Source organism: Eschrichtius robustus, chromosome 2, assembly GCF_028021215.1.
Source record: "Eschrichtius robustus isolate mEscRob2 chromosome 2, mEscRob2.pri, whole genome shotgun sequence".
In the NCBI taxonomy this organism is placed as follows: Eukaryota; Metazoa; Chordata; class Mammalia; order Artiodactyla; family Eschrichtiidae; genus Eschrichtius; species Eschrichtius robustus.
The window spans coordinates 28,128,906-28,139,788 of record NC_090825.1 but is presented as its reverse complement, the minus strand read 5'-3'; the positions used below and the strand labels follow the sequence as shown (position 1 = coordinate 28,139,788).

The following is a 10,883-nucleotide window of genomic DNA, read 5'->3' as shown; positions in this document are numbered from 1 at the left end:
TGTATAAGTGATATCATATAATTACTTCACTAAGTATAATCTCTGGGTCCATCCATATTGCTGCAAATGACAACATTTCATTCTCTTATGGCTGAGTAGTATTCCATTGTGTATGTATACCACATCTCCTTAAGCTAATTGTCTGCTGATGGGCACTTGGGTTGTTTCCATGTCTTGGCTATTGTAAATAGTGCTGCTATGAACATTGGGGTGCATGTATCTTTATGAATTAGAGTTTTCGTGTTTTCTGGGTACGTACGCAAGTGGGATTGCTGGATCACGTGGTAGCACTATTTTTAGGTTTTTAAGGAACCTCCATACCCTCCGTAGTGGTTGCACCAGTATACGTTGCCACCAACAGTAGGAGGGTTCCATTTGATCCACACTGTCTGCAGTATTATTTGAAGACTTTTTGATAATAGCCATTCTGACTGGTGTGAAGTGATACCTCATTGTGGTTTTAATTTCCATTTCACTAATAATTAGCGATGTTGAGCATCTTTTCATGTGCCTTTTGGCTATCTGTATGTCTTCTTTGGAGAGATGTCTGTTAGGTATTCTGCTCATTTTTTTTTTTTTTGGCCTGTGTTGGGTCTTCGTTTCTATGCGAGGGCTTTCTCTAGTTGTGGCAAGCGGGGGCCACTCTTCATCGTGGTGCGCGGGCCTTTCACTGTCACGGCCTCTCTTGTTGCGGGGCACAGGCTCCAGACGCACAGGCTCAGTAGTTGTGGCTCACGGGCCTAGTTGCTCCGCGGCATGTGGGATCTTCCCAGACCAGGGCTCGAACCTGTGTCCCCTGCATTAGCAGGCAGATTCTCAACCACTGCGCCACCAGGGAAGCCCCTCTTCTGCTCATTTTTGATTGGGTTGTTTGTTTTTGTGCTATTGGGTAGTATGAGCTGTTTGTATATTTTGGAAATTAAGCCCTTGTTGGTTGCATCATTTGCAAGTATTTTTTCCCATTCCATAGGTTGTCTTTTCATTTTGTTAATGGTTTCCTTTGCTGTGCAAAAGCTCATAAGTTTGATTAGATCCCATTTGTTTATTTTTGCTTTTGTTTCTATTACCTTGGGAGACTGATCTAAGAAAATATTGCTATGATTTATGTCCGAGAATGTTTTACCTATGTTCTCTTCTAGGAGTTTTATGGTGTCACATCTTATATTTAGGTCTTTAAACCATTTTGAGTTTATTTTTGTATATGGTGTGAGGGAGTGTTCTAATTTCACTGATTTACATGTAGCTGTCCAGCTTTCCCAACACCACTTGTTGAAGAGACTGTCTTTTCTCTATTGTATATATTTTTGCCTCCTTTGTCATAGATTAATTGACGGTAGGTGTGTGGGTTATTTCTGGGCTGTCTATTCTATTCCATCTACATGTCTGTTTTTGTGCCAATAGTGTGAAGTTTTAATAACTGTAGCTTTGTGGTATTGTCTGAGTCTGGAAGGGTTATGCCTCCAGCTTTGTTCTTTTTCCTCAGGATTGCTTTGTCAATTTTGGGTCTTTTGTGGTTCCATATAAATTTTAGAATTATTTTTTCTAGTTCTGTGAAAAATGTTATGGGTATTTTGATAGAGATCACATTAAATCTGTAGATTGCTTTGGTTAGTATGACCACTTTAACAATGTTAGTTCTTCCAATCCAAGAGCATGGACTTTCCATTTCTTTGAATCATCTTCAATTTCCTTTATCAATGTTTTATAGTTTGCAGCATGTAGGTCTTTCATCTCCTTGGTTAAGTTTATTCCTAGGTATTTTTTAAAATTAATTTATTTATTTTTGGCTGCATTGGGTCTTTGTTGCTGTGCACGGGCTTTCTCTAGTTGCAGTGAGCAGGGGCTACTCTTCATTGTGACGCATGGTCTTCTCATTGCAGTGGCTTCTCTTGTTGTGGAGCATGGGCTCTAGGCATGCGGGTTTCAGTAGTTGTGGCATGTGGGCTCAGTAGTAGTGGCTCGTGGACTCTAGCGCACAGGCTCAGTAGTTGTGGCGTATGGGCTTTGTTGCTCCGTGGCATGTGGGATCTTCCCAGACCAGGGCTCGAACCTGTGTTCCCTGCATTGGCAGGCAGATTCTTAACCACTGTGCCACCAGGGAAGCCCTTCCTATGTATTTTTAAATGCAATTTTAAACAGGATTGTTTTTTAACTTCTCTTTCTGATATTTCATTGTTACTGCAAAGAAATGCAGCAGATTTCTGTATCTGTATCCTGCTACCTTGCTGAATTCATTAATTAGTTCTGATGTTTTTTGTGTAGGGTCTTTAAGGTTCTCTGTATAGAGTATCATGTCATCTCCAAATAGTGACAGTTTTACCTCTTCCCTTCCAAACTGAATACCTTTTATTTCGTTTTCTTGTCTGATTGCTGTGGGTAGGACTTCCAATACTATGTTGAATAGAAGTGGTGGGAGTGCGCATCCTTGTTTTATTCCTGAATTTAGCGAGAAAGCTTTCAGCTTTTCACTGTTGAGTATTATGTTGGCCGTGGGTTTGTTTTAAGTGCTTTTATTATGTTGAGATATGTTCCCTCTATACCCACTTTGGTGAGAGTTTTTATCATGAATGGATGGTGAATTTTGTCAAATGCTTTTTCTGTGTCTATAGAGATGATCCTGTGGTTTTTGTCATTTCTTTTGTTAATGCGGTGTATCACATTGATTTGTGTTTGTTGAACCGTCTTTGCAGCCCTGGAATGAATCCAACTTGATCGTGGTGTATGATCCTTTTTATGTATTGTTGGATTCGGTTTGCCAATATTCATTGAGGATTTTTGCATCTATATTTATCAAAGGTATTGTCCTGTAATTTTCTTTTTTGGTAGTGTCTTTGTCTGGTTTTGGTATCAGGGTGATGGTGGCTACTTGGAATGACTTTGGGAATGTTCCTTCCTTTTTAATTTTGGGGAGTAGTTTGAGAAGGTTAGGTGTAAGTTCTTACTTGTATGTTTGGTAGAATTCCCCAGTGAAGCTGTCCAGTCCTAGGCTTTTATTTGCAGGGAGTTTTGTTTGTTTGTTTGTTTGTTTTTAAATTATAGGTTCTATTTTACTTCTAGTGATGTTCAAATTATCTGTTTCTTCTTGCCTCAGTTTTGGTAGGCTGTATGTTTCTAGAAACTTGTCCATTTCTTCTAGGTTGTCCAATTTGATGGCATATAACTGTTCATAGTATTCTCTTACAATTTTTTGTATTTCTGTAGTATCAGTTATCATTTCTCCTCTTTCATTTCTTATTTTATTTGGGTACTCTCTCTTTTCTTGGTTTGTCAATTTTGTTTACCCTTTCAAGGAACCACCTCTAGGTTTAATTGGTTTTTTTCTATTGTTTTTTAAATCTCTTATTTTATTTATTTCCTCTCTGATCTTTATTATTTCCTTCCTTCTGCTGACTTTAGGTTTTGTTTGTTCTTCTTTTTCTAATTCTTTTAGGTGGTAGGTTAGGTTGTTTATTTGAGATTTTTCTTGTTTCTTGAGAAAGGACTGTATCTCTGTTAACTTCCCTCTTAGAACTGCTTTTGCTGCATCCCATAGATTTTGTGAGGTTGTGTTGTCATTTTCATTTGTCTCGAGATACTTTCTCATTTCTTCTTTGATTTCATTGTTGACTCATTGGCTTTTTAGTAGCATATCGTGTAGTCTCCATGTAATCATTCTTTTCTCATTTTTCTTTCAGTGGTTGATCTCTAGTTTCATACCGTTGTGGTCAGAAAAGATGCTTGAAATAATTTCTATTCTCTTAAATTTGTTGAGGCTTGTTTTGTGACCTACCCTAGAGAATGTTTCATGTGTGCTTAAAAAGAATGTGTATTCTGTTTTTTTTCTGTAATAAGCCCAACTAGTCTATTGTATCATTTAAGACCTCTGTTGCCTTATTGATTTTCTGTTTGAATGATCTGTTCCTTGATGTCAGTGAGGTGTTAAAGTCTCCTACTATTATTGTATTCCTGTCAATTTCTCCCTTTATGTCTGTTAGTATTTGTTTTATATATTTAGATGCTCCTGTACTGGGTGTATATATGCTAATGAGTATAATATCCTCTTCTTGTATTGATCCCTTTATCATAATATAATGTCCTTCTTTGTCTTTATGTTTTAAAGTCTATTCTGTCTGATATGAGTGTTGCTACCCCACTTTCTTGTCATTTCTATTTGCATGAAATATCTTTTTCTATGCCCTCATTTTCAGTCTGTGTCTTTCTTCCTGAAGTGAGTCTCTTGCAGGCAGCATATGGTGGGCTTTTGTTTTTTTTAATCTAGTCTGCCACTCTGTCGTTTGATCAGAGCATTTAGTCCATTGATATTTAAAGTAATTATTGATAGGTATGTACTTATTGCCATTTTAAACTTTGCTTTCCAGTTGATTTTGGAATTCTTCTGTGTTCATTTCTTTTTATTTCTCCTTTTGTGGTTTGATGGTTTTCTTTTGTAGTATGCTTGAGTTCCTTTCTTTTTGGTTTTGTGAATCGATTTTATGTTTTTGATTGGTGGTTACCCTGGAGTTCAAGTATATTGACCCATAACTATATCAACTTGCTTTAAACTGATAGTCATGCAAATGCAAACACATTCTAAAAGATCTACAGTTTTTTACTCCACTCCCCCACATTTTACGATTTTGATGTCTTATTTTACATCTTCATGTTTATCCTTTTGCTGTTCATTGTAGTTATAATTGCTTTTACAAAATTTTTTAATTTTTTTTTTAATCTATGTACTGGCTTTTTTAAATGATCTTCAATCCTTTGATATATTTGCCTTTCCTATTGTGTTTCCCCTTTCCTATACTTGCTCCCCTTTACTTGCTTTTCTATTTAGAGAAGACCTTCCAATATTTCTTTTAGGGTAGGTTTAGTATTACTTAACTCTTTCAGTTTTTGCTTGTCTGAGGAATTCTTTCTCTCTCCTTTCTGGTGCCTTTTTGTCTTTTTTTTTTTTTTTTTTTTTTTCATTCTACCTGGTTGCATGGAGATCTTTCTTGCAGCTTTGGTTGTATAGAAGATCTTCTGCCAGTTTCCAGTTGCTTTTCTGTGAGCATTGTTCCACATGTAGATGTATTTCTGATGTGTTTGTGGGGGGAGTTAAGCTCCACATCCTCCTACTCCACCATCTTGATCTCCCTCCTTATTTCATTCTTAGTCACTAATGGGTCAAAGGCACCTGTTGGGCACTGCAGCTTCTCGTGCCTTGGAATCAGATTGGATGTCACTACCCTCGTTTTCTGCTCCACATTGATATTCATACAGTACTTGCTTTTTTTTTTTTTTGGCTGCATTGGGTCTTCATTGCTGTGCACAGGCTTTCTTTAGTTGTGGTGAGCGGGGGCTGCGCTTCATTGTGGTGCGTGGGCTTCTCATTGCGGTGGCTTCTCTTGTTGCGGAGCACGGGCTCTAGGCATGCGGGCTTCAGTAGTTGTGGCACGTGGGCTTCAGTAGTTGTGGCTCGCGGGCTCTAGAGCACAGGCTCAGTAGTTGTGGTGCACAGGCTTAGTTGCTCCACAGCATGTGGGATCTTCCCGGACCAGGGATCAAACCCGTGTCCCCTGCATTGGCAGGCAGATTCTTAACCACTGCGCCACCAGGGAAGTCCCACAATACTTGCTTTTTATCATGGCTGTGGAAAACCCAGCCTCACAAAAATCTAAAGTCATTGAAAGGATTGTAGTACAGTCTTATGTTACAAGTATGAACTATTTCATTCTTACTCCATGTAGTATCTGAAAGATGTTGAGTTTTTCTGAGTTTACTCTCTTTAAATTTTTAAATCTCCTGAGATACCCCTTTGAGTTCACTGTGGTGCCCTGGGGCACCTTGGCACACAGTTTGGGAAATACCACTTTAAGTGATTTGCTCAGGGAAATACAGGTAGAAGGAGGCAGAGCCAGAATTTAAACTTAAATATTTTGACTCCAAGTCTTGCTGTTAAACCATTTTTAGGGCCTTTCCTATGAGATCATGTTTCCCTTGCCACTCAAATTTTCATTTGAATTCAAGGTCCAACAAGGAAAATATGACCCACTCAGAGTCTTTAAAACAGAGGAAATTTATTATGGAGAATTACATTGGTGATAAAAGAGATGAGAAGCCCAGGGGACAGTGAGGCAACTCAGATACGAGCAACCACAGGAAGCCAAGACCACTCCCATAGCTTCAGGATCGATGGGAAAGGTAGTGTTATAGGGACCCAGAAGCTAAGGTTGGCAGCTGGACCCACAGTGGAGGTGCAGCCACTGCCAGAGACATCTCAGGATGGAGAAAGAGAGGGGAGGAAGTATCCTGATTTCTTCCTTTCTCCTGCCCCCAGTCTTCCCACCAGTGCCTCTGATTGCACAAATCTACCTAGAAGCCAGAGAGCAAGGGAACCTGGGAAATGTAGTCCCTTATGGTATAGAGCATAGTATGAGGGGGAGGGAATGGATCTGAGCAAACAGGCAGTTGACTGGCATTACAAAATGTTGTGTATACACTTTATTCATTCTGTAATTCCTTTAGCAAATGTTTATTGAGGACCTACTAGGTGCCAGGTATCATGCTAGATGCCATAATGAGCAAAACAGACCAGATCACTGCTCATAAGGGGATCAAAGACCAACAGAGGAGAAGGAGAATAAACACGAACTATCTGAAGTGTGTTAAGTGCATTGAAGGAAAATATCACAGTGCTGTGAGAGAGCTAGTGATTTAGGGGAAGGGGCAACCTCCCACTGTTTTAAGTCTAGTTAATTGACTATATGTGTGTGCGTAGAAAACTTGTGTTCAGGAGAGGACAGAATATTTATATCTAGAAAAAGTTTAGAAAAAGATATCGACTCATACTTAACATCTGGATTATAGGGCTTTATTGTCTCAAAGCTGTATGTGATTGTGTGTCATAGAGTGTGTGTGTGTGTGTGGCGGGGGAGGGGGGGGGGGCGGGGAGAGAGAGAGAGAGAGAGAGAGAAGCAGAGAGAACAGTACAAAGGAAGACTCTTTTAGAAAAACACTCTAAGGAGCCAGAGGGCTCACAGCAGCTAATCTCCATCATGCTTTCCAGGCCCCACCCCCCTTCCTTCTCATCATAACTTGTGATCTTAGAGGCGTGAAAGAATTTGAGCCCCTCCCCCAGCCTGACCATCTCTGTTGGCCGCTCAGCCAGGCTCCACGTCAAATCCAGCTGGGAGCGCAAACCCCAGGGCCACGCAAGAGGTGGTGGGCTTGCAGGCTGGTTCCTCACCCAGTGGCCATGGGCGACAGCAGTGGGCGGCCTGGCATCCACACCTACAAATCCCTCGCTGAGGAGGGCCCCTTCGGCTCTGTGGAGCCGCCTGAAAGACCCACAGGGAGCCTGGTCATGCACAGCATGGCCATGTTCGGCCGGGAGTTTTGCTATGCGGTGGAGGCGGCCTACGTGACCCCAGTCCTGCTCAGCGTGGGCCTGCCCAAGAGTCTCTACAGCATGGTGTGGCTCCTGAGCCCTATCCTGGGATTCCTGCTGCAGCCCGTGGTGGGACTGGCCAGCGACCACTGCCGGGCCCGGTGGGGGCGGCGGAGACCCTACATCCTCACGCTGGGCGTCGTGATGCTCCTGGGCATGGCTATGTACCTTAACGGGGACGCTATCGTATCAGGTCAGTGGGCAGCACAAGGTGGGCAGGCTGGGAGAAGGGTCCTGTTATGCAGCTCGCTGAAAGGAGAATGCAGATTTGTTTACACCACAGTCAGAAATCGGTTAAAACTGATTGTCTCTCCTAACTTACACTGAGTTTCCACCTTTGAGTGACCCAAATTCTGTGGTTAGGCACCTTTACTTTTAGAAACATCAGGATACATTATTTTTCAATTGTGAGAATTTGAAAATAGGATTATATTTTTACCTATTTTATTAAATTACATATTTTTACATATTTATCAATTGTAGGGTTTTTTTTGTGCCCATTATACCTTATTTAGTACTTTCTCAAATTAACCAGCTGCCAAATGGCTCCATAAATTTTTACAATAAATGTAACTTTGTGTCCAGATAAGAGTTAATTATGTTCACAGCTTTCTGTGGAGTCTTTTAATTGGTACAGGGCATCAGCCTGGTAGCTCAAGGGGACATTTTTGCACTGCAAATTGTGGACATAAACCTGATGGTGAGCACTTTTTCTAGCCATTAATCAGCCACCACCAATTAGTCAGTAATTGGTGGTAGTACATATTGCATTGAGAAAAGAATCGTTAAACTTAAAAATAGCACACATTTTTTGAGCATTAACTCTCAGGCTAGCAGAATGGATGATAATGAGACAGGATAATCAGTTATCATTTGTATATATTTAAAAGACGGCATAAATCTATAAATGTAGGGCATTTCTGGAAGAAATTACAAAAAACCTGAAAAGAATTGTTGCTGATAGGGAAGGAGTACTAAAGGGCTGGGGTAAGAGGGGGAGGGTAGGCTTATTTTTCACTTATTTTTTTACTGTATTTTTAAAAACAGATACATACAGGGAGATCAGCTTGGTGCTTTGCGACCACCTAGAGGGGTGGGATAAGGAGGGTGGGAGGGAGACACAAGAGGGAGGGGATATGGGGTTATACATATGCATATAGCTGATTCACTTTGTTATACGGCAGAAACTAACACAACACTGTAAAGCAGTTATACTCCAATAAAGATGTTAAAAAAAAAACAGGTGCATATATTACATATTAAAGTTTAAAAAATAAACTGAAAGCAAGGGAAATAGTTGTGCGTGAGTCAGTGAACTGTGGCACAGCCATAGGATGAATGTTATTTAGCTGTTAACACTGTGAAGTTGCTCTTCATCAACTGAAATGATCATGTACAACACGATCCCATTAGTCAGTGCTCCTCAAAGGAGAGTCCTCCAACCCAGGAGTCCCCAACCCCCGGGCCACGGACCAGTGCTGGTCCACGGCCTGTCGGGAACCGGGCCGCACAGCAGGAGGTGAGCAGGGGGGCCAGCGAGCGAAGCCTCATCTGCCGCTCCCCGTGGCTCCTGTCACCCCCCGAACCATCCCCCCACCCCATCGCTCGCATTACCGCCTGAACCGTCTCCACCCCCCACTCCCCGTCGTGGAAAAATTGTCATCCATGGAACCGGTCCCTGGGGCCGGCCTGCAGCATCAGCCTCAGTGGGGGGCTGCTAGAGGCCCCACCTTCCACCTACTGATGAATCGCAGGAGATTCACGGGAGGTGGAGCCCAGCAATCTGTTTTAACAAGTTGTCCAAGTGGTGGTTACACACTCTGAAGTTTGAGAAGCACTGCATAAGGGCACAGGTGCACACCTCTCTACGTTAGTGCGTAAAGGGATGTCTGAAGGATGACCAGATCTAGGGGCTGGGATCTAGAAGCATCTCCCCAGCTTTTCTATATGGTTGGAATGGTTTACAATCAGCTTGTATACTTTTTTAAACAGCTTTATTTAAAGAGATGATTCACATACCATAAAAGTCACCATCTAAAAGTGTACAACTCAGTGCTTTTTCATACATTCTCAAGGTTGTATAACCATCATCACTATCTAATTACACAACATTTTCATGCCCCCGACCAGAAAGAAACCTGGTAACCGTTAGCAGTCACTCCCCAATTCCTTCTCCCTGACGGTCCTAGGCAACTGCTCAGTCTCCTTTCTGTCTCTAGAGAGCTGCCTTTTCTGGACATTCACTGCATCATTTTTAAAACTTGAAAAAATAATGAAGCTGTTTCTTATTTGGAAAAGCAAAGCAAAATGAAAGTAAAGGGAAATAATTTGATGACAGGAGGTCCGGGTGGAAAGAAAAATGCGGATCATTCTAAACCAGGATTTAGGAGACCGATGTTTGTTTCTCTTTTAGCTTTGATTGCTGACCCAAGGACGAAGCTGATTTGGGCCATTAGCATCACCATGATAGGTGTGGTTCTCTTTGATTTTGCTGCTGACTTCATTGATGGGCCTATCAAAGCCTACTTATTTGATGTCTGCACCCATCGAGATAAGGAGAGGGGCCTCCACTACCATGCCCTCTTCACAGGTAGGGAATATTCCAGAAAGTCTATCCTTCGGCTCCCCAGATAGGGAGGCCCTTCCACTGAAGCCGTCCAGTGTCTCAGCACTCAGACTTTTTCAATGAATGGATCCGTTGATGGACTGCTCCCATCACGCGGGCTCTGTCCTCCAGTGCATTTCTCTTGTGACCAGGCTGTGGAGTTTTTGCAAAGGAAGTTTATACAAGAGCTTTCTGAAGAGCCATTTGTGGAGACCTTTACAACTAAAATGAAAAGAGGCCTTGTAGACTTGACTTTATTTTTTGTTTTGTTTTATTTTTTAATCAGCAATATGTAGCATCAGCGTTAGGAGCTTGTTAAAAATGCAGCTTCTTGGGCCCCTCCTCCAGTTATTTTGATTCAGTGGGTTTGAGGTGAGGCCTAGAAATTTGCGTTTTTACTGACTACCCCAGATGATTCTGTGGCAAGTATCCCAAGAATCACGTTTGAAAACAAAAATAGAAACAAACCAAGCAAATAAAAAGCCCCAAGTCTTAAAGGTTTCTTAGTTGTATAAAGAGTTAGCATTTCCTCAACCTCCTGGTTTGGAAAAGGCCATGCCAGGAGGACAACGGGAGGCTCTCTCCATTTCTTGGGGCCATTGCCGGCTTCCTTTGGTTGCTGTTGGGTCCTTCATTTAGAGCAATGCTATTGATGTTCAGCATGAATTTATAGAGCTCCAGTTAGGACTTTTCTAGGACTGGGGTGTCATGCACAAGATGACAGCATGATCCTGGCCTGGGAGCATTTCTGTGTCTACTCGTGGGGACTCTATTTGATTGTCTTCATCGCCCAGCCAATATATTTTATGTTTTGACATATTCTGTCTCCTCCCATGGCCAGGTAGGTCCCATGAGAAGCAAAATCTG

At 41.7% G+C, this 10,883-nt stretch overlaps 1 protein-coding gene across 1 annotated transcript in view; it reads left to right on the top strand.

Annotated features, from left to right (window-relative positions):
- The first annotated feature begins 7,219 nt into the window (after positions 1-7,219).
- Positions 7,220-10,883, top strand: part of SLC45A2 (solute carrier family 45 member 2) — a 32,751-nt gene continuing 29,087 nt past the window's right edge. The window contains exons 1-2 of the mRNA XM_068535211.1: positions 7,220-7,604; positions 9,825-10,001. Coding sequence (XP_068391312.1) covers positions 7,220-7,604; positions 9,825-10,001 — 562 coding nt within the window. The remainder of the gene's footprint in view (positions 7,605-9,824; positions 10,002-10,883) is intronic.